The sequence below is a fragment of the Gracilinanus agilis genome, chromosome 4 (genome assembly GCF_016433145.1).
Source record: "Gracilinanus agilis isolate LMUSP501 chromosome 4, AgileGrace, whole genome shotgun sequence".
Taxonomy (NCBI): Eukaryota; Metazoa; Chordata; class Mammalia; order Didelphimorphia; family Didelphidae; genus Gracilinanus; species Gracilinanus agilis.
In genome coordinates, this window is record NC_058133.1 from 150,477,295 (window position 1) to 150,502,056 (window position 24,762).

The 24,762-nt window shown below is 37.9% G+C and overlaps 1 protein-coding gene and 1 pseudogene across 1 annotated transcript in view; one reads left to right on the forward strand and one right to left on the reverse strand.

Moving 5' to 3' along the window:
* The window catches only part of GPR137B (G protein-coupled receptor 137B), a 106,808-nt gene that overhangs the window by 4,909 nt on the left and 77,137 nt on the right, over window positions 1–24,762 (reverse strand). The window contains exons 3-5 of the mRNA XM_044673692.1: window positions 24,391–24,613; window positions 21,693–21,842; window positions 6,731–6,859 (exon numbers count right to left, since the gene is read on the reverse strand). Coding sequence (XP_044529627.1) covers window positions 6,731–6,859; window positions 21,693–21,842; window positions 24,391–24,613 — 502 coding nt within the window. The remainder of the gene's footprint in view (window positions 1–6,730; window positions 6,860–21,692; window positions 21,843–24,390; window positions 24,614–24,762) is intronic.
* Window positions 6,885–8,730, forward strand: LOC123244538 (annotated as a pseudogene).

Below are 24,762 nucleotides of genomic sequence, written 5' to 3' on the forward strand. Positions count from 1 at the left end.
AATATAAAGTATATAATATAATATAAAAGATCTATATTACAATATGTATGAAGATCTTTATTATAATATATTCAGAGATCTATAATACATACTAAAATGTGAAAATCTGAGTGCCAGTAGAACCCTCTCCAATACCATTTCTGTAGGTAGATTGTACAACCCCCCCCATCAGTCCCCAATGGACTCTCTTATGAATACAACTGAGAGGGGTTTCTGCAATTCATTAACCACATTGTTTATAAGAGAGCCAAAATGAACCAGGCACTAGAACTGTAATTCCTGGTACAGGGAAAGGTTGAGATTTTGCAGATCTCTTGAATTTGGGAGTTTTGAGTAGCAGGAAGTCTAATGCCAAACCAACTTCTAGTGAGACCCCTAGACCAGCAGGTTTCCAGGCTGCTTAAGAAAGGGTGAACGGGCTCAAGTTGGAAAAATGAACAGTTAAATATCAGCTTTGGGATTAGGCCATTGCCCAAGTAAGATGCAATCTTCCATTCTGCTTCCTTAGTGTGCCGTTTAAAAAGATGATGAGAATGGGACACACTGGAAACTACTCTTTTCATATAAAGCCTAATTTGTTCTTGCCCAAGCAAAATCCACATTAGCAGGACATGTGTATATAAAGCCCTTCTATTTTAGAATTTAATTTATGTCTAAAACTTTATGGTCCCAGGGGAAATTTCTGCCCTACACATAGCTATGGCATCATCTGGTAGCTCTGCTCAGAGATGCCTTGGGATATTTGACCTGTGCTATGCTGTATAAGTCCAGTTGCAGAAAGCGGAATGTCAAGAGCCACTAAATGGCTTCTTGAGAGCAGCACAAATAAAAGAAAATTCATTACCTCTAATAATATTCCTTCTCCATTTGGGCTCCTTTCAGAGAATAAATTAGGTGCTAACATCCCTGCAGGCAAATAGGGGATCATTTTACTGCAACTAATCCACTACAGGATTGGCAATACATTCAGTAGTAAATGTGATGAACATAATTACTGAAGTAAATACTATATGATTAAGAGGACCAACAATTTTTCTTGGGCAACAAAATTTAGGGGCACAGATTAAACTATAAATGAATATACATATATTTATATAAATATATATGCATTTTGTTGCATAGGGAATTGATTCAAATCAAGTATTTAATAAGTGACTTGTAACTAAAGTATATCTAAATATGTCATCTGTTTCTGAGTCCCCATAATTTTTATATATAATAATTAATAATGATGGCAATGATGATGAATGGCAGCTAGCCCTAATCTAGTACTTTTGAGGTTTGCAAATTGCTTTACATACATTACCTCATCTGATCTTCACACATACATACAACAAACTGATCACTGGACAGGAAGAGATAAAAAATTATAGAGAAGACAGATTGCCTGGTAAGACATCAACACGAATAGCTATAATATACAATTCTGAATGATAAATCATTTTTATCCAGTCATTTCAGTTATGTCTAATAACTTTGTGACCCCATTTAGAGTTTTCTTGGCAAAGATACTAAAGTGGTTTGCCGTTTCCTTCTTCAACTGATTTTATAGATGAGGAAACTGAGGCAAACAGGGTTAAGTGACTTGTCCAGGCTCACAGAGCCAATATGTGTCTGAGGCCACATTTGAACTCAAGGCTTCCTGGCTCCTGGTAGGGTGTTCTATCTATTGTGCCATGTAATTGCCCAATAAATCATTAAAAAGTTTAAAATAAATAAAAATGCATTTCAGATCTAAGAGGGAAGACTGTTATCATTTTGAAAACAAGAGGGATGCTGAGAACAACCTTTGTGGTACTCTCACTGATGCAAAGGGCAATTAAAACTACAAAACCAACTTGTAGTTCTTGGAACATAACACTCCAATTTTTAACCCTGTGTCTTTGTGCTGGCTGCCCCCCATGTTGAGGATGCTCTGCCTGCCCTATTTGTATCTTCTGATTTCTCTGGCTTCTTTCAGGATTCAGCTCAAGTCTTCTTCAAAAGGCCTTCTGCAATAGGCCTTTTCAGATCTATCCCTTCTCAGGAGATCTTCCCTCTACTTTGTATTGTACACATTTCATCTACCCTACTAGAATGTGAATTCCTTGAGGATATGGATTGTTTTTACCTTTCTTTGTATTCCCAAAGCATAGTAAGTGGCAAAAAGTAAGAGCTTTAGAGAGCATCTAGATGGTGGCACGCCTGGAGTCAGGAAAACTCATCTTCCTGAGTTCAAATCTGGCCTCAGATACTTCCTAGCTGTATGATCTTAGGCAAGTCACTTAAACCTGTTTGGCTCAGTTTCCTCATTTATAAAATGGACTGGAGAAGAAAATGGCAAACTACTCCAGTATCTCTGCCAAGAAAACCCTAAATGGGGTCATGAAGACTTGGACATGATAAATACTTATTGAATTATTGATAGGACTTAAGTCAACTAGCATTAATTAATTATTAATTTCTTATGAGTCAATAATGAGATTATCTCTGTAGCCTAATGTTCTGCTCCACTAAGTCTTCTCCTTCAATAGCATCTCCAGAAAAACCCAGCTAGCTGCCTGTTAACTTGGAAAAAACACAGAACTATTAAATAGTCAGAAAATCCACGTCTTTAATCAAGAAAGGGATAGTGTACAATATTTAGGCTTCCACCCAAAGTCAGGTTTGTGCCCCAAACCACACAGAGCCGGAGGCCTTGGCACTCTGGCAATCCCTGGGAGAAATCATGGCGCTAGATGACAGCTGGGACAAACAATAGAACTTGGGGAACTTATATACCTCTTGAGAAACTGGGGACAGGGAAGTATGATTGATTGACTTTACAAAAGACAGCATTATCAGGGTGAGGTTAATGCCTCACAATGGATACAAAAGAAAGGGTCCAGCCAAGGGCTGGGCTACCTTAGAAAGGACTTTGACACAATGGGAGAAACTACCAGAACAAAAAGTACTTATCATCTGATAGGAGTCAGATAGCTCCATCTAACTGGGACCACAGAGTACTCAAAGGTCTATTGTTAATCTGAAACTGGGGAGTTTAGGATCTTCCTCCAGGAGAAACTCTCAAGTGCCAAGGTCAAACTTTGGGGGATCTCCAGATCTCAAGTTGCTACAAACTTGGGGTTTCTAGGTTCCAAGTTGACATGCCTTCAGAGCAGTAAAAAGTCAAGGTAAAGAGCTGAGTCAAGTCCTAACTCAATCCCAGGAACCAGAATTAAGCTGCAAGAGACCCATGACCTAAAAAAGCTTGACAGCTTATCAAAATTCCTTGGCAGTGGTAAGTCTCTTCAATTTCCCTACTACCTACTTTCTCCCAGTGGAGATAACTGGAATGGTTGAGTTCAGAGATTTGATGATCCTGATAGGCAGTCTCTTTTTAGTAGCCAGATTAGCAAGTGAGAGGAAGAAGCTGGGGAATGGACATAAAAAAATAGACCCAGATATTATCATGGGTTTGAGGCTTAAGAATTACCTCAGATGCACTAGAGCATTGATGGTGAGCCTTTTAGAGACTGAGTGTCCAAACTGCACCCCCTCCCTCACACTGCATGTGAGCCCTCCCCTTACCCCAGATAAAGAAGGAAGTGTTCCCATTGGGCTACTGGGCAGAGGAGTAGATCACATGAGAAATGTCCTCAGGCACTTGTGGAGAAGGGAAAGAGTGCAGCCCCCTCCAACAAGCCCGCCATAGGCTTGCCAACACGGCAGTAAAGGGTCACTAGCAAATGATAAACGGCATAAAAAAGATTCTAAATACCTCTCCCTCCCTAGCCCCCTGTCAAAAAGAAAATCCCTTATCTTCAGTCCTAGACAGAAAAACAGCAAAGATTGGGCAATTGGGTGATTTTCCCAGGGTCAACAGCTAGCAAGTGCCTAAGATGAAATGTGAACCCAGATTCTCCTGATTCCAAGCTTGGCAAGCTATCTGCTGTGCTACCTAGCTGCCCCATCCTCATCACCTCTTACCTAACCTCCTAAAAGTCTCCCTGCTTCCAGTGTGAGTACAGCCCACACACTCACTGCTACAGGGTTATTCTCCATTATTCATTGTTCTGATTCTAGATTCAGAAAGGTTTGATAGCTACTTATTATCTAACGAATAAAGTCCAAATTCCTTAGCCTGGCAGGGAAGGCTCTCCATAGACTGAACTCAACCTATCTTTTGGTCTTTATCTCTCAATTTTATTTTATATTTCTATTTTCTCTGTTATGGTCAAACTTGATGACTCACTATTCTCCAACAATAAAGGATCCTGGGTTGACAGATTTAGAGCTGAGAAGGAACTTGGAGATCATTTGTAATGATGACCTTGTTTTATGGAACCCCCCCAAATTTACCTTTGTCCCTTGGGAATGTGCCAGACTGATCCTTGTCATAGACGGAGAGAAATGCCTTAAAAGCACCCAAAGATCTCAGCTTAGATAGAATTAGTAGATATAATCAAATGTTAAGTACCCTTTTGGCTTAGAAGTTTCTCTCATTGTATCTAAGCATCTCCCAGGTAATCCAACCTTTGGCTGGAATCCTTCTTCTCTTGTCTCCCTATAAACAAATCAATTGTCCTTCCTTTCTTTGATTCCCCAAAGGGTATATAAGACCCCAAAAGTCCCTCTGTTCAATGGAAAAATCCCCTTTAGCGGCACATTTTCCAGAGATAGTGTTCCCAGAGTCCCAGAGCTTGTCTCTGTGTGGTGGCTGTTAGAGCACTATCTCCCTTATCCTGATTTAATACTTGTTCTTTCTAACTATTTGATGGTTCTTGTTTTTCAAGGTTAACAATAGTTATACAGATTAGTAAACTGAGGCCCAGGGAGATGAAACTATTTGCACAAAATCACATAAATAGTAAGCTACTGGAGAGCCTAGCTTCAAATCCACTCTATACTGTCCTGCTTTCTTGCCATTGTTTATATTATTCCCTAGATCTGAAATACTCACCAGTCCTTCCCATCTTCCAAACTTTACCTGTTTAAATGTTTCAAATTCCAATTCAAATTTCTCTCCTTTTCTGAAACCTTCTCCCTTCTTCTCATTCTCAAATGACCTCACCTTGGACCTCTCTGGTGTTTTGGTTAACTACATACAAATCTTATCTCTTCCTAGTCAGGCAGTCATTAAACATTAAATAAAGGCAAAAACTAGGTCCATCTAAGATATGTGTAGAGAAATCACTTTTCAAAATACATGTAGGCCTTCCACATTGTGGGGGTTTGGGGTGTGCCATCCAGTGATCTGAAAAATCTGCATAAAATTCTTTGGCCCTCCCTTCATATGAGAGAAGTTTGAATTTTTTCCTTTTTCTTTTATTAGGTGTTTATATACCTTATTGTAAAATTTGGGTGAAGTATTTGTTTATAGGCTATATAATTTCCTGTTGTATTCAAGATATTACACACTGGGAAAAGTACAGAACTTAACTACTTTGGATAATAATATTAAATCAACTATTAATGGTTTATAGAGCTCAAGAATGTTTGCAGGGGTTATAGTGGAATTGAAAACATCAATATTTGAGAGTTGTTAGTACACTACCAAAAGTTAAGTTTAGACTGCCTCTCAAGGAATTTTTTTTACTCTATTCACAAACTAATTACTGGACTTGTGGATTTTCTTGGTTCATTTTTACTTCTCTAATGTGAGATACGTTTGTACTCCAACTGTGGACTGATTCTCCTTCCTGCCTTTTGGACACATTTTTCCCATTAGATCTTAATATTAAATTTTAGACTTTAATACTAAAAATAAAATACTAAATACTAAAAAAAAAAAAAATCAATGTTCAGATCAATGTTAAGAAAAAATAGTGTGTAAAAAAAGAAATAAAAATGAAATAAATTTGAGGATAATAATTCTGAACATACAAGGTAATATCACACTTAACAGTACAGATATTTATGCATTTATGCTTTGAAAGACATCTCCACATTTCTAGGCTTTTATGTGTTTTCTGCTGGCTTTCACATTACCTATTTTAACTTTAAAAAAGAAATTGTGTTTATTTATTGTATTTGAAGATAAAATACATTGATAGTATATAATAGTATACTTTTAGGCATTTCTCAGTTTCTAAAATTTTTCTGACATCTGTTGGCCTTCTTTCTTTTTTGGCTTCTATGAAACTCCCCCCCAAAACTCTCATTTAATTTCTTATGCCAACCTGAGATAAATCAAAACCATGTTGGGGAAACTCACCATGTGGAAGGGATATGTGTGCTTTCTTCACAACCACCATCTGAGGTAGTTTAGTGGAATGGTGGAAGTACTATTATATTCATTTTGTATAAAAACTGAGGATCAGAAAAATTAGTCACCTCAAACTCAAGTTTTCTATCTCCAAGTGCAATGCTCTCCTAGAATAGGTACTTAATAAATGTTTAGTATTGTAGAGTTCTATGGCTAACTCCAGATTCCAGATTTTAAGGTGCCTCGGCTTCACTTTCTAGCAGCTATCTTTCCTCTTTTCCTTTGTCATTCGTGAAATTACTCAGGGAAGGGAAAGGAGATAAAATTCAAGGAAACCTTGTGCTGGTAAATATTTCTGGTTTGGTTCAGAGAAGGGGTATACTCTTGGCTGAAATGACAACTTGTAATTATTTGTGGGAATCATAGATCTCAGGAATCTTCCTATCATCTCTACTTTACCAGAGATAAGTCACCATTAACTATGACATAATTGGGCCTAATAATTTTCAGTACTAGGGAAGATTCTCAGTATAGACTATGAAAGAAGAAAATCGATTTACTTACCAGGTCCTTTGTAGGATTTCTAACTCTGAAAAAGTAAACAACTAAGGTGGTGGGCAGGAGCTCCCACACAAAAAGGACCACTCCAAACACTACATAGCCAGCATCTCCAAGCTGATTTTTCAGATCTGCCTGTTAAGACAAAAAGGATAGAGAAATGGACCTAATTACACAGCATAAAGTCGCAGAAGAAAAGTTGGGTTATGCTTAATTAGAAGTGAGTATAGCATAATTCTGATCTTATTCCTGAACCTCTTCCTCCCCTAAATATACATGTCTAAACCATGGAATCATACAATAATAGAGGCAGACGAGACCTTGAGTAGTCATCTTATCTAGCCTCCTGAGGGACACTGATGATCATTTGAAATATTCATGGTCACTGGTCATCCTTCTTAAATATTGATTATTTAAAAAATACAGGAATCTTTTTTTATATCCATTGATAAGTGGTTTTTTTTTTTCAACAAACACAGAAAAAGTTTTTGACAAAATACAACATCCATGAAACACTAGAAAACCTAGGACTTAAATGGGCATTACTTAAGATGGTAAACAATATATATCCAAATCTAAGATCCAACATTACATGGATGGGGATAAAGTGGAATCCTTTCAAATAAGATGAAGATAAACTGAGCATGTACATTGTCACCAATGCTATTTGATCCTAGAGATCACCGCTATAGAAAAGAAACAAAAAAAAAAAAGAAAAAGAAAAAGAAAAAAGAAATCATGAAAATAAGCACAACCAAAGAAAAAACATTTTTTTTGGGTAGATGACATAAGGGCGAACTTAAAGAGAACCCTAGAAAGTCAACTAAAGTTAGTTGAAATAATAATTTAAGCAAAGTTTTGGAATATAAAATAAATATCCATAAATTAATCAGCAGAAAGAGATAGAGAATTTCTATAAAATAATTATAAAAAGTTAAAAGTCGGGATAGCTGGGTAGCTCAATGGATTGAGAGCCAGGCCTAGAGACAGGAAGTCCTAGGTTCAAACCCGGCCTCAGCCACTTCCCAGCTGTGTGACCCTGGGCAAGTCACTTGACCCCCATTGCCTAGCCCTTACCACTCTTCTGCCTTGGAGCCAAACACAGTATTGACTCTAAGATGAAAGGTAAGGGTTTAAAAAAAAAAAATTTTTTTTTTAAAGTTAAAAGTACCTGGGAATCTACCTACTACAATTCACACAAGAACTAGATGAATGCAACCTCAAACTACTGCCTACATCAATAAAGATAAACCCAAAGTGTTTGGAAAACTATTAAGTGCTCTTGGGTAAATAGAGATAATATAATAAAAATATAAAATTAACACTTATTCAGTGCCATAAAAAGTTTTTTATAGGACAATCTAGAGAACAATACAGTTACACACTAGAGACTGCTAAAGGTGACCAAAAGAAACCAAAAAGCAAAAATCTGTTTATTCCTTTTGTACAAATACGACATGAAGAACATAAGAAAAAAAATCCTTTTGTTTCTATCAATATTGCAGAATTTTCAAAGTAGTATTCAGAAAGATGGAAGTATCTGTCTGGGAAGGAAAAATCCCATTTTGATGAGATAGTAAAAGTTGATATGTTGCAGTATGACAGGGAGATGAAGGAGTATGGATACGAGGTGGAGGTGAGTGGGGGATCCTAATTCTCCCAAATGACTCCCACCTGAATTCTCTCTGTTCTGTTCAGAATTTTGCCCCAAGATAAAATCTACAAATCCTGAGACATCTGGGGATGTAGCAAAAAAAAAAAAAAAAATTGGCAAGATATGGAATAATCAGAATGATAATGAAAAGTAATCATATGATAATAAGGCAGCAAAACTGAAGGAAAAATGTGAAAGGGGTGTTGCTGATTCTAAGAGAAGGAGGAGGAAGAGGTAGAAGAAGAAGGAAGAAGGAAGAAGGAAGGGGAAGGAGAAGGAGGAGGAGGAGGAGGAGGAGGAAGAGGAGGAGGAAGAGGAAGAGGAAGAGGAAGAGGAAGAGGAAAAGGAAGAGGAAGAAGACCTTATAATATTTTTCTTCAATACCATAGACTGGAGGAAAAACTAAATGAAGAACCTTTATTCATAAGTTATCCACTCCATTTATAGATTTAATTTTTAAAATTGGAAATAGGTGCTCTAGATATTTTGCCTGGTTTATATGACAGGAATATGGTTGTTCTAAGCACCTTGAAACAGGATCAAAGTAGTACACATTTCCAAACATTTTAAAAATGAAAAAGAAATTCAGTGTTTTCCTCTCTCTCTATGCACTTTGTTGTTGCTATAGCAAAGCATTTTTAAAAGTTACAGGCTTTTATTTTTTTATTATGTACTTAATAACCACCACCATCAAAAGCACTTAGCTAAACAAATGCATAAAAAATTGTGTGCAAAGCCACAAACTCCACATTGTTTACAATGTGTTTAAAATATGTAAATTATATATATATGCTGATATAAACATTCTCTGCTTTTAAAATTCCTTTTGGATTAAAAAAACAAATCATACCATGTAGGTCACTGCCCTTTCTGCCTATGCTAAGGGCTTACTATTATTATATCAAGCAGACACTGAGACCTCACCAATATTTAGAGCCCAAGAGTGCAACGTTAACAACAGAAGGAGAGTGGATCATGGAGAGTTTTGTCAACTTTAGAAAGCAGCATGGTCCAGGGGAAAGTGCATTCGTTCTGATATCAGATAAGGGGAGTTTAAATCTCATCTCTCATGCTTACTACCTGTGTGACCCTGAGCAAGTCACTTAATATCCATGGGGCCTCAGTTTCTTCATCTGAAAAATGAAGGGGGGAAAAAAAAAGGCTGGAAAAGATGTTCTTTGAGGTTCCCTTTATTCTAGCATCCCTGGCATGGGGAAGGCTTCATACCTCCAGGATAGAAGAAGACAGCTACCTACCTGCATGTTCAGAGAGCTCTGTGTGGTTCTTTCATTGGTTGAAAAAACTGATAGATGTTGGGGAGAAGATGACTAAAGGATGCTGAGCAGATGGATGGATGTCCTGGGAGTCAGCATCACTTGTTTTCCCAAGGGTTGAATAGAGAATGAAAAAGTTTTGGATAGCTGCTGCCTTCTAATGCTGACAGAACTCTCCATGCTCCACTCTTATTCCAGGGCTAACTTTGCACTCTCCAAATATTAAGCAGGGTCTCAGAATAAGCCTGATAATACAATTTGTACAGTCCAACCACTGGGCAAAGTACTGGGGATGCAGAGAGAAGAGTGCCAGCCTCTGCCCTCAGGGAGCTCCCATCCTAACAGGGGCAACATCACCTGGGAGAGGTCTTGGCTGCAAGTGAGGGAAAGTTTCCACTGGTCCTTCAGATGCAAAAAAAAGTTACAGGCTGATGTATATGATAAAGATGGTTACCGGTTAGAAATCTCAGGTCGTAAACTTACATTCTCTCTGTATATCTGGAGGGGGAGGAGGCAGGTACGTATCTCCATACACCCATATAAACAAATACCCACATATATCTATACACATTGGGGAAGGGGGGCGGTTATATGTACTAGGCAAATTCTTCTTGTAAATATTTAGAATTATGACACTTTAGAATGGGAAAATTAATTTGAATCTTTCTTTGGGTGCCATGCACTGTACTGTATCCGATGGTTGCCTATCTAGCTCAAAGTTGTCATTGTATATATAATAAAATAACAGTGAGAACAAAAACAGAGAAGGAAAACTACAGGCCAATTTCATGAATGAATATAGATGCAAACATTTTAAAGAAAATGCTAGCAAAAAGACTAAAGTAATAGATCCCAAGGATCATTCACTATGACCAGGTGGGATTTACACCAGAAATGCTGGGCTGGTTTCACAGTAGGAAAACTCTCGGCATAATGGACCACATCAGTAACTAAACTAACAGAAATCACATGATTATTTCAATAGAAGCAGAAAAAGCTTTTGACAAAATACAACTCCCATTCCTATTAAAAACACTAGAATAATAAACTGGAGGAGTTCCAGGTGAACTGGAAAGACCTCCAGGAACTGATGCAGAGCAAAAGGAGCAGAGCGAGAAGAACATTGTACACAAAGACTGATATACTATGGTAAAATCGAATGCAATGGACTTCTGTACCAGCAGCAATGCAATGACCTAGGACAATTCTGAGGGATTTATGGTAAAGATGCTACCCACATTCAGAGGAAGGTCTGCAGGAGAGGAAACATAGAAGAAAAACAACTGCTTGAACGCATGGGTCGGGGTGGACATTGATTGGGGATGTAGACTCGAAACTACCACACCAATGCAACTAACAAGAATATGGAAATAGGTCTTGATCAAGGACACATGACAAAACCAGTAGAAATGTGCATCGACCATGGATGGGGGGAGTGCGGGGGGGTGAAGGGGAAAGTAGGAGCATGAATCATGTAACCATGTTAAAAATGAATATTAATAAATGTTTAAATTAAAAAAAACACTGGAAAACAAAGGAATAAGTGGGTCATTCCTTAAAATGATAAATACATTTATTATTTTCAAATGATAAAAATAGTAATGAAATGATATATAAAAATAGATAGTAATAAAAAAAGATAAATTTAAAAATAGATAGTATCTATTTCAAACCTTTAGCAAGTATCATCTGTAAGGAGATTAGTTTGAATCTTTCCCAATAATATCAGAAGTGAACCAGGGAATACCCATTATCATTATTATTTAATAAGGTGTTAGAAATGCTAGCTTCAAGGGTACAGTTGGGTAGCTCAGTGGATTGAGAGCCAGGCCTAGAGACAGGAGGTCCTGGGTTCAAATTTGACCTCAGACACTTCCCAGTTGTGTGACCCTGGGCTAGTCACTTGACCCCCATTTCCTAGCCCATACCACTCTTCTGCCTTGGAACCAATACACAGTATTGATTCTAAGAGAGAAGGTAAGGATTAAAATAAAAAAAAGAAAAAGAAAATTAGCTAAAAAACTAGTTGAAATAATTAATAACTTTAGTAAAGTTGCAGGATACAAAATATATCCACATAAATCATCATTTCTAGAGTACCAACAAAGTCTATCAGCAAGATATAAAAAAAGAGAAATTCCATTTAAAATCACTTTAAACAATATAAAATACTTGGGAATCTACTAACCAAGGGAAACACAGGGATTTTATGAACTGAATTACAAAATATTTTTCACACAAATAAAGTCAGATTTAAACAATTGGAAAAATATTAATTGCTCATGGTAGGCTGAGCTAATAATAATAAAATAATGACAATTCTACCTAAATTAATTTATTTATTCAGTGCCATACCAATCAAAATACTAAATAAGTATTTTATGGATCCAGAAAAAATAATGCAAAAATTCATCTGGGAGAACCAAAGGTGAAGATTATCAAGGGAACTAATGAAAAAAAGTGAAGGAAGGAGACCTAGCAGTATCAGATCTCAAACTGTACTATCAAGCACCAGCATCAAAACAGGTACTGGTTGAGAAACAGAAGGGTGGATCAATGGAGCAGATCAGATACACAATATATAGGCATAAATTACTTTAGCAACCTAGTGTTTGATAAACCCAAAGATTCCAGCTTTTGGCATAAGAACTCACACTTTAACAAAAACTGCTGGGAAAACTGGAAAACGGGAATGCAGAAACTGGGTATAGATCAACATCTCACACCCTCTACCAAGATGAGGTCAAAATATACATATGATTTAGATATAAAGAGTGATATCATAACTAAATTAGGGGAATACAGAAGAGTTTACCTGGAAGATCTTTGGAGAAGGAAAGAATTTGTAACCAAACAAGAGACAGACAGTATTATAAGATAAAAGATCAATAATTTTGATTATATTAAATTAAAGGGCTTTTGTACCAACAAAACTAATGCCACCAAGATTAGGAGGGAAACAACAAACTGGGGGGAAATTTTTATAACAAATGTCTCTGATAAAGGTCTAATTTCTCAGATTTTTAAAGAACTAAGTCAAATTCATAAGAATATAAAGCCATTCCCCAATTGGCAAATTGTCAAAGGTTATGAATGAGCAATTTTCAGATGAAGAAATCAAAGCCATCATAATCATATTAAAAAATGTTTTAAATCATTCTTCATTAGAGAAATGCACATTAAAACAGTGCTGAAGTACCACCTCACACCTATCAGATTGGCCATTATGGCAGTAAAAGAAAGTGGTAAAAGCTGAAGGGTATGTGACAAAATTGGCACACAAATGCACTGTTGGTGGAGTTGTGAACTGATCCAACCATTCTGGAGTGCAATTTGGAACTATGCCCAAAGAGCTATAAAACTGTGCATACTTTTTGATTTGGTAATACCACAACTGAGTATGTATCCAAAAATGATAATAAAAAAGGGGAAAGGACCTACTTGTACAAAAATATTTATAGCTGCTCTTTTAGTAGCGGCAGAGAATTGGAAAATGAGGGGATGCCCATCAATTGGGGAATGGCTGAACAAATTATGGTACATGTTGGTGATGGAATACTATTGTGCTACAAGAAATGATAGACAAGATGATTTCAGAGAAAGCTAGAAAAATTTGCAGAAACTGATTCAGAGTGAAATAACCAGAAAGGGGAGAACATTATACACAATAACAGTAATATTGGACAATGATTATCTGTGAAAATTTAGTTACTCTCAGCGATGCAATCATCTGGGATAATCCTGAAAGACTTATGATGGGGAATGCTATCCACCTTCAGAGAAAGAACTGTTGGAATCTTCTTTCACATCAGTGTATTTATGGTTTTATTTTGGGGTTTTAGCTATCTATGAGTTTGTTCTTACATTAATGACTGATATGCAAGTGTGTTTTGCATGACAAAAATAAAGTTAGAAAAATAAAATAGTCAGCTATGATTGTTAGATGTAGTAAAGGGGTGAAGTTTCAACTGGCATGAAAGGTGCTTTTTTGGGGTGTGGTTGTTAAGTGCTGTCATTTTAAAATGAAAACTTTAAAAAAAACCCCAACAACAAAGGGACATTGCAACAATGGAAATTAAAACACCTTTTGTACTTAATACTTAGAACATTTTGTTGATTTTTTAAAATATGGCTAGAATGCTAAGATGTTTTCCAAACTAAAGAGTATTAACCTTTTTTTCTTTTTTCTTTTTTCACATAAAGAAGTACTTTATAGAACCAGAAAAATAATAATAATAATAATAAAATTCATCTGGAGGAACAAAAGGTCAAGAATCTCAAGGGAAATGATGAACAAAATGGAACAAAGTGGGCCTAACAGTACCAGATCTCAAATGTTACTACAGACTAGTAATCATTCAATTTGATACTGGTTATTACATTTTGTTGTTGTTGTTGTTTTTTTTTTTTTTTTAACCCTTGTACTTTGGTGTATTGTCTCATAGGTGGAAGATTGGTAAGGGTGGGCAATGGGGGTCAAGTGACCTGCCCAGGGTCACACAGCTGGGAAGTGGCTGAGGCCGGGTTTGAACCTAGGACCTCCAGTCTCTAGGCCTGACTCTCACTCCACTGAGCTACCCAGCTGCCCCCTGGTTATTACATTTTAAAAGGTCACCCAGTGGAAGAGATTAGGTATAGATCATACAAAAGCAAATTAACTAAGTAGCCTAGTTTAAAGCCCAATCAACAATAGATCAATGAGCCCATTTTCCTAAAGCCCACAAGTATTTATCACTTTCCCTTTTACCACTTTTGCCAAGCTGATGTATAGGAAATAGAAAATCAAGAGTTTCTTTTATTTTCATTTCCCTAATTATTAGTGAATTAGAACATTTTTATGACTATAAATCATTTGAATTTCTTTCCTTGATAGCTGCATGTTTGTATTCTTTGACATTTATCAACTTTTGATTCTCATTCTTACAGAATTTTGAATCAGTTCCTTCTATTTCACTGCTGAGCATCCTCTTTATTAAAGTCCATGGTATTCTTGACGTCAATATGTAATGGTCACTTCTTAGCTTCTTCTGCAGAACTGATTTCCCAATTCTTTCAACCTGTTTTCATATAACACATTTTCTATGGGTTTTTTTTATCATTTCTATCAAATTTCTTTAGACCTTTTCCAGTTTCTCCCTTTTCTGTTTTATGGTATTGAGGAAATTAAGTGGCACAGTAGATTCAGGGCTGGAATTGAAGTCAGGAAGACTTCAGGAAGACAGTTACCTGGAAAAAAAAAATCACTTCACCTCTCTGGGCCTGACTTTCCTCAGATGTAAAATGGGATTCTGTAAGGAATTTTGTCAGGGTCAAGTGGGGTAATATATAAAAAATGTTTTCCAAACCTTAAAGCACTACCTATATGTTAGCTATTATTATACAGTCAACAAAAATTAGATACGCTATTCTGCTGAGAATAATTTCCGTATCACTGCATGTCAGACTTCTTTGGAATCCATCCCAATGTTCTGTTGGTTTTTCTCCACAGCTGAATTATGGTGATGATTCATGGTGAGTTTGTGGTCCATCACTGAGTCAACCTCCCTCTCTGCCCTCCAACCCCACCTCCTGTTTTTCAGGTGGACCTAACTTTACATAATAAATGTGCCCTCAAAACTATGTGTAAACTCAACTATTTATAAAGTTGTATTTTAAATTGTATAACAGACATTGCCTGCATCTAAAATTCAATCTCCTTTTTTTTTCTTGGTAAATATAGTCAAGTTCCAACCTCCATATAGTGCAAAATTAGATTTTCATATTTGGTGTCCTTAAAACAGAGTAGGCTGGCTGGTCAGCCAATAATTATTTCTTAAGCATTTGCCATGTACCCCAGCACTGTGCTAAAAGCTGGCTACCAGGCTTTTAGCTTGGTATCAAGGTGCTCACAATCTAATAGGCAAGACAATACATAAAAGACTTGGTACACACAAGAATTGGTGTTTTTCAGTCTTGTCCAATTCTTCATAACCCCATTTGGGATTTTCTTGGCAAAGAAACTGAAGTGGTTTGCAATTTCCTTCTCCAGATCATTTTACAGATGAGGAAACTGAGGAAGACAGGGTTTTGTGACTTGCTTGAAACCACACAGCTATTAAGTGCCCGAGGCCAGATTTGAATTCACAAAGTTTGACTCAGGACCAGCAGCATCACCTACCAGCCACATACATGGAGTGGGCAGAAGCTGATCTCAGAGGGGGAGGTACAAAAACCTAGAGACACTAGGAAAGGCTTCTCTAATCCCAGAAGTGGGCTTTGAGCTGAGATATAAAGACATGAAGGAAGGCAAGCTTATCCTAATAGCCTTCCTTTCCTCTGGGATTTCATTCTATTCTCATTAGTCCAATTCACCAAGTTTATTTTGCATTTTTAAACAGAACCCGTATAAACCTACATTAAAGAAAGGGATGGATTAGGAATCTGCCCTATGATTTTATTAATTTGAGAGAATTCCCAGGTTCTCGAAATGAACAAAAAGGAAGGGCAATTACTGCTGTTAGTAGTTGGCTATTTGGAGTGAGTTGTTCTATATTACTGAAAAGATAGGAGGCTCCCTTTTTTCTTTTTTTCCCCTTTTTTCCTCAAGAATAAAGTATTCTTTAACCATAGGGGAAGGTTCTAGACCTGTGATTTCAGTGGTCTAGGTTATTCCTGAGTGAGGAAACTCCCTCTAGCAAAGCAAATTGGGACCTTCTCTGAAACATACAGTCTAAGAGAATTTCACTGAATACTGTGAGGTTACATGACTTATTCTAGGGTCAGATAGCCAAAAGAACTCCAACCTCCATCATCCTGTCTTTAAAGCCAATTCTCCATCCACTGTACAATATTACCTTTTTAAATGAAAGAATTATTAAACTAAATAAAAGGATATCTGAATTCTGTTGGGAAAGTCTGGTAATGGGCAAAGGGACTCATGAAGAATAAAAATTGAGTTCCTCACAGTTCTTCCATTTGTGCCTTGAGATTCCACCTAAAATGTTTTGTATGTCATTTGGAACCTCAGAAGCAGAGGGAATCTTGATTTTCATTTTCTTTCTGTTCTTTTTTTCTTTTTGTAGGTAAAGTCAGTAGAGTTTGAAGAAAAACAAACAAACAAAAAACAAACAAAACCAACAGAACTTGGGTTCAAATCCGAGATCTGCATGACCCAACTATTTGACCATGGACAAGTTATCTATTCCCTTCTGGGTCAGAGAAAATTGACCTATGCCTCAGTTGCCTCATCTAGAAGATAATTGTTTTATTACTCATTTCACACTGTAGTTGTGAGAAAATAGTCTGTAAATTTGTAGATTCTGTTAAAAAAAAAAAAGAGTAGAAGTCATAAGAACTGGATTCTAGTCAGAACTCTTGTTTGACTTTGAAGACATAGAGCAGTATAGTGGAAAGAGCAAAGTACTTGGAGTTGGGGGACTGGGGTTTAAAATACAACTTTGGAAAACTTACTTAACCTCATTAGACCTCAGCTGTCTTAAGAGGAAAGTACTGGACTAGATGGCAGCTAAGTGGCACAGTCAATACTGTACCCAGCCAGGGGTCAGGAAACCTCATCTTTCTGAGTTCAAATCCAATCTCAGACACTGTAATGGAATAAAAAGGGAAATATAGGATATGGCTAATCAAGAGGCTTGTCTTGAGGGCTCTGGGTGGTATCAGCTGGGTCTTCAGGCCGGGAGTTTATCTCTTTAGTACAAGATAATTTAGGTCAGCCAGATATTGGGTGAGCCGGGCTGAAATAGCAGCCTCCCTGCTATCTCTAACCTCCCTTGAGGGGAGGAGTAAAAAGCCCCTCCCTTCTGGAGACCAATTCCCAGCCTACAGGAAGTGAAATCTGGTTCGCTTCCTGCCCAAGATGGATGCCTGGCTTAGCCCTCAAGAAATAAAGTAAAGTTATTATTTCCCTCTTTAGCCTTTGCCCAAGTAGTTAATATAATGAATCACTAGAAGTTCTTGGTATAAAGCCAAAGCGGTTTATTAAAGCCAAGGATAAGTTGAGGGAAAAGGGGGTTAAGGACTGGTAATTGCTACTAAGGGAGAAGCTGGTGTTGAGGGAGGGTCACAGAAGAGGGGAATCAGGCTGAGGGAACCCGCCCCTCAGCCAGGGATGAATTCACTGCCCTAATGTAACAAGGTTTAGCAGATTACTAGATGAGGTGATGGCTTGGTTTTAAGGTTGTCCCTGCCTGCCTATAGAAGCTAATTCCCATGATCTCCACCCACCAAAATACCCTCTTCCCAGGGCCCAATGGGGGGATCCAAGGATAGCAGGATGTCAAGGGAGAGGTCAAGGGAATCAGGCAAAGCCCAAAAGCAAAAAGCAAAATGCCCAGAGTCAAAAGCCCAAAGCCCCTACAGTTGGTTCAACAGGAATATTTATAGTCTCAGGCTCCAACGGTTTTTGCCCATGAGATCCCAGCGGCTGGCTGGGTCAATATTCCGTTTTTCAACTGTCGGGGTTGCTTCAGTTAGTTTTGCAAATGCAAGTGATTCTTGTAGCAACCCTGCATTATAACACTTCCTATCTGTATGACTCTGGGCAAGTCACCTTTCCTTGTTTGCCTCAGTTTCCTTATCTGTAAAATGAGCTGGAGAAGGAAATGGCAAATCATTCCAGGATCTTTGCCGAGAAAATCCCAAATGGGGTCGTGAAGAGTTGGACACAACTGAACAACAAAAATTGGACTAGATAACCACAAAGTACTTTTAAATTCTAAATCAATAATCATATGAATCCTCTGGACATCAGTATCTTCATACATATCGTGAGAAATTGGATCAGATGACTTTTAAGATCCTTTATAATACTAACTTACTATAAAAATAATTGTTGGCATTTATCAAAGGTTTACAAAGCACATTATAGACGTTATTTCACTTGATCTTCAGAAAAGAGATTTCAAGTACAGGAGCTAGTGGTACAGATGATAAAGTGTTGAGTCTGTAGTTAGGAAGACCCAAGCTTAAATCTGGCCTCAGACATTTAGTAGCTGTATGTGACCTTAGGCAAGTCACTTAACCTATATTTGACTCAGTTTCCACATCTGTAAAATGTGGATAATAATAGCACCTATCTCCCAGAGTTGTTGGGAAGATAAAACAAAATTAACATATGTAAAGCCTTCTGAAAAACTTAAAATACTACATAAATACTAGCAATTATTATTTAAGATATTATAGGAATTATTATCTCTATTTTAAAGATAAAGAGACTGAGACCAAGAGAAATTAAATAACTTGCCTATATAAATAGTTAGCCTACTTTTTCCTTTTCTCCTATTTGTGGCTTAGGATTTTAGTAAACTAAGGGGCAGGTAGCATAGGGCTAGAGTCAGGAGGTCCACGGTTCAAATTTGGCCTCAGATACTTCCTAGCTGTGTGACCCTAGGCAAGTCCCTTAACCCCAATTTCCTAGCCCTTCTCACTCTTCTATTTTGGATTCCAAGAGAAGATAAAGGTATATTTTTTTAAAAAAAGAGTTTAATAAACTACATAGGTAGGACACAATACAAGTAGGAATCTAATCCAAGTTTCTACTAACTCAAGATCTAGCATTCTTTTCACTCTACCAAATTAGTCCCTCAAATATAAGCTCATGAATGGCACTATCCATTGGACAGAAGGAAGGAGGTTAGACCTAATGATTACATAAAGTTTCAACCAGTTCTCCGATTCTATGAATCTAACTGGAATAAGAAACACGATTTAGTATTTTTCTGGACTAAAACCAATCACTCAACCTCCCTCTTTTTCTCTGGACAGGCAGAGAACGATGGGTGTTGAAAGATACAGACGATGACAGACACAGTTGATATATGGGTTGGTTTTGCTGAAAAGGGATTATTTTAAAAAAAAAAAATCTTTGTTCCAAGGGAAGGCTGGCTGGCTGGATAGAAGAGGAGGGAGGTGTCTTTATAGAAATGAATGTGATGTAAAAACAAAAGGCATCAGTAAAACTAAAAAAAATCAAAAACTGCTCAATCATTCCCCTCTTCTGGGCCTTTCCATAAACAAGGGTATTTTCTGTCAGCCAAAGAAATGCCAGAGGTCGTAGAGGGCCTGGGTCTGCACAAGACAGAGTGCTCCTCTGGTGGTTTTCTTACCACATGATCTCTTAATGAATTCAGCCAGTCTAAGCAATGGGAGGGAGTAATGCACAATTTCTATAGCTCTCAGATTCAGGAATGGGCCATCCAAATCTTTCTGTATGTCGTGGCTTGAATATCCATTTTCTGCAGTCACATTTCTATCGATGTCAACATCACTGGCTTGGTCTAGGTTCCATGGTCTTTGGACCTATTGCTGCAGGCTGCAAAGACACAGATCCCACCTTCCATCTCCTGTCTAGTCATATAAGATGGGTCTTGGTTTTCCCATCTGCAAAATGGGAATTATAACAGAGATACTACCTATCTCACGGGGTTATGGGGAGGAAAGATCGTTCTAAAGCTCAAAGCACTAAGCCCAAAGGTCTTAGAGAAGTTTTAAGCTATTAAAATGTCTCAAATCTTTCCTGTTAAGCTATTTAAGCTAGTAAAGGCTAAAATGGCACTAAGACTTTTGGAGAAAGCTGTGTAATGCTCTTTTTAAACTTAAAACCCTTCTCTTCTGTCTTAGTATCAGTTTGAAGGCAGAAGAAAGTAGCAAAGACTAAGCAATCAGGGTTGAGTGACTTGCCAAGGGTCATATAGCTAGTGTCAGAGGCCAGATTTGAACTCGGGAACATTTTCCTGTCTCCAAATCCAGCACTCTATCCGCTACACTACCTAGCTGCCCTGTCCAGTACATAGAAGATATTTAATAAGTGCTTATTGATTTATTTGAATCAAATTGAATCTGATAGGAAAACTCCTCCCCTGATGAAGACTGGCAACTTTGTCTAGAGGGTTGCCTGGCACTTTCAAGATTAAATGACTTAGGGGCAGCTGGGTAGCTCAGTAGATTGAGAGCCAGGCCTAGAGACAGAAGGTCCTAGGTTCAAATCCGGCCTCAGCCACTTCCCAGCTGTGTGACCCTGGGCAAGTCACTTGACCCCCATTGCCTACCCTTACCAATCTTCCACCTATAAAGTCAATACACAGAAGTTAAGGGTTTAAAATAAAAAAAAAAAATACAAAAAAAAAAAAGATTAAATGACTTGCCCATAGTCACAAAGCAAAATGTCTCAGAAGCTACACTTGAACCCAGGTCTTCCTTACACCAAGGCTAGCTCTCTCTCCACTATATGAGTTCAAAACGTGTCTCAGTTACTTATTAGTTCTGTGACTGTAGACAAGTCACTAAACCATTGCCTCAGTTTCCTCATTTGTAAAAGAAGCTAGAGAAGGAAATGGCAAACCATTCCAGTATCTTTGCCAAGAAAACCCCAAATGAAGTCAGTCAGAGATGACTGAAAGAACTAAATAACAATAGCAATAAACAATTTTGAAAACACCCTGACCTCAGAGCATTCAATAAAAATTTAGACGTGTTTTCTGCAGTCTGAGTAAATCTTCTTTCATTCCTTTTTTATCACAAACTTCAGCTCTTAATAACACTTTAACATTTCCAGAACACTTTGAAAAGTCTTTGTCCTCACAATTATGATTATTTAATTCCTGATGGATTTATGGGAAGAAAGGGATTATTTGTGAAAATCATATGAAATAGACAGAGCTTGTCACCGCATGTGGCAAATGAGACCCTGGAGAGAGAAAAGGAAAACAACTTGCTCAAGGTCCTAAGACTAGTGAGTAAATAGAACTGCTCTGGCTTCTACACTCTCATTAACAGCTCAGACTAATATATCACCATGTCTCTTATAAGGAAAGCCATTTCCCAAGATGTGGAGAAGCAAATGGCAAACCACTCCAGTATCTTTGCCAAGAGAATCCCAAATGGGGTTCCCAAGAGCCAGACATGACTGAAACCACTGAACAACCACAAAAGTTCCCAAGATCCTGAAAAATCTGAATATCTTTGGACCTTATGTATAGGCACGTCAGTCTTCAAGGCAAATTCTCCCAATTAAACATCCCTTGCTGATGAGCTCCTCACTTGCCTGGTCTGATACGTTGTACCAGTCGTAATCGAAGGAATGGACATTCTTATTCTGAGAAAAGGATAATATAAACAAGTTGTAACAGGCTCTGGATGCATAAAGCAGGATAACGGTCACTCCAATGGTGGTCACTTGACACACAGATGAACCCTGGGGGAAAAAAGGAAATTTGCTTTTTTAGTCCAATCCAAGGAAGGTACCATTTTGGCCAGCCACTGTCCCTACTCGCCTTTCCTACATCCATCACCACTAAGCTGGGTCTGGCTAGGCAAGTACATCAGATATTCCAAAGTCCTATCAGAAACAGTCAGGAATCTCAAGATTAGAGAAGTTTTAAGCTCTAAATAACTTCTAAATGTATATTCAGTTTTAACTTCTAAATATATACATTCAGTTTTAAGAATCTAGTCATATAGTCCCCAAAATTCTTGCTTTCCCCCCACTCTTCTAAGCATCTGAAAAAGAAGTAAAAATGCTATGATAGGAGACAGCAGCAATCTTAGTTTGGAAATACTTCAATTCAGTCCAAAGCAGAGACAGAGATCCAACCTCTACGCAGTGCTGTTTTTGGACCTTTGGGATAAGAATATCCAAGTGATGTGGACTTTTGTTTTAATTCTCCCTGAACACTGCTGGCCAGCTCAGGGGTAAACCGTTCCAGAAGCTGCCAACTCCCCTAGGTTTATTGTTTGCTTTGGCCAATCTTTCCAGTGAGATGATTAAGCACACAGCAAGGGATGATTATATGGACAGAGCCCAGTTGCTGGAGGATTTTTGGAACCAGTAACATATTCCCTGTTTAATAAATACTTGCTTGGCTGGACTTGGTACTTGTCAGTAGCTATGAAAATTCTTGTTAATAAATGATCAGTTTTTCTAACCAATCAGAAAGTCACAGAATAAACAGGATATTAGTTGGCGTACCTGAATGAATGTCTGGAGTCTGCTTTGATATTTTTTTTTTCCAAGAAGGAGTTATCAAATAAATCCAAGGTGTTATTATATTATTTCAATAGCTGTTAATTATGCTTATTATTTTCCCTGTGGGAGGTCTGAACAGCACTTTGGTAGAAAGCTACAATTTAATCCTTCCTGTTAAATCCCCTCTCCCAATTTTTAAAATCCCCAACTGCCTCTTAGAGCAAGGAGATTGTGTTCAAGGCAACTGAGACAAAATCAAATTTGACATTTCCCTGAAAGGAACGTGAATGAAAAGTTGCCTTGGCATATTCACTATAGGGCTTGATTCTCCAGGGCAATGTCAGCAAAACAAAATGGTGCTTGGTGGCAAGGATTTGGATTTATGAGGAATCTTTCACTGTGGGCTCTCAGGGTTGGCAGCTTTTCCTCAATTTGTCATGACTGGATGCTTTCTGAGCCCTGGCAGATTGGCACACAGTGTCACACAAACCCCATCACCTGGCCCTACACTTATGAATAAGGAGATTAAGCAAATGGGTTTTAAGGGCACTCAGCAAATCACCAGTAGACAAGAGAGCAGGGCCCAAACCCTCCCTCTCTGATGTCAATACTCCATCCTGCCAGGAGTTACACAACCATCGCATTGCTTAGCAATCTGCTTTGTGAAAGAAATGCACCAGCTGTTGAGGCAAATTTAGTCCTATGATTTCTAACATGCTTGTATTTTTTCCTCTAGGTACTCAGAGGTGGCAAAGATTGATATTCCTAGGGTGGAAAAAAATAGTGGATAATTGATTAGGTTTATAAAGTCCTCCCCGATTTTAATTCTGGTTCCTTTCCTATGCCTAGGAAAAAAGAAATCACCATGTGGCTAAAAAAGGCAGGCAGAAGGGCAATTCTGTGGGCACTGGCCCCTGAGGAACAGGAAGTCCCTAGTCTCCTAGCAAATCAAAGGGAAAGAATGTGAGCCTGGAAAGCTAGCTCATTTTGAGTTCCCCCTTGACTCACTAAGTGTCCTCCAAAAAACTCCCAGGGCCTCTTTTAAAATTTTAAAAATGAGAATAGAATAAGGACCTGTGACTTTAGCTGTGTAGGAACTACCTAAGTGGGAACACGGCATCATCCCATATTGAAATCTCTTTCTAACTTCACAGATCACTCCTGGTAGATGCCTACCTTGAGGTATCCGGTTAAGACTGTAGAGCTATGAGCCTAAGTCCTTATGACACCAAGCTATACTCTGGCACACACTTTTTAAAAATGGAGGTAAAATCAATTTTCTGTTTCTAAGTAGGTAAATTATTTTCTTCACACTCTCCATTAATTAGTCAATGTATTCTTAGCTGTCTGGCACAAGGATGCCATAGAAATACAAGAGAATGGGCTATTAATGTTCTGAACTTATGCCTTAGTCTTTTTTTTTTTTAACCCTTACCTTCTGTCTTGGAGTCAATACTGTGTATTGGTTCCAAGGCAGAAGAGTGGTAAGGGCTAGGCAATGGGGGTTAAGTGACTTGCCCAGGGTCACACAGCTGGGAAGTGTCTGAGATCAGATTTGAACCTAGGACCTCTCATCTCTAGGCCTGGCTCTCAATCCACTGAGCTACCCAGGTGCCCCCCTTAGTCTTTTGTTTTAAACAACAGTCTTACTAACTTTCACTAGAAGGTTAAGCATGGGAAACATTTTGGCAATTCTTGTTTCCCAGTCAATCTGCTATTTCTGGCATGAGCTTTTTGGAAGAAGTGAAGTACATGTTGGAAGTGCTTTCCATCCTACCTTAGATTCCAAGTATATATTGGCTAAGGACATCTTGGAAATCTTGTAGAGGCAGACAGACAGCGAGATGGCGCAGAGAACAAAGAGGGTATCATTAATGGCAACTCGAACTGAAACGATAATCTTTCTCTCCCAATTTTCTGTTTTTACGAGTACTGCGCAGGTTAGATTCACCAACAGGAAAAGAAGACTGATGAAGAGGGAAGCCAGGTAGAGGGGAAGTCTGAAAAGAAAGAATAAGAAAAACATAAAACACTAGCCTCTCCATGTTGTATACATGTTCAGTTCAGAATAAAGCAAAATTTCCTAGCTAACAGCATATAACAGACACACCAAGGTTACAAAGAGACTATCTGGAGCCTGCTTATTTCA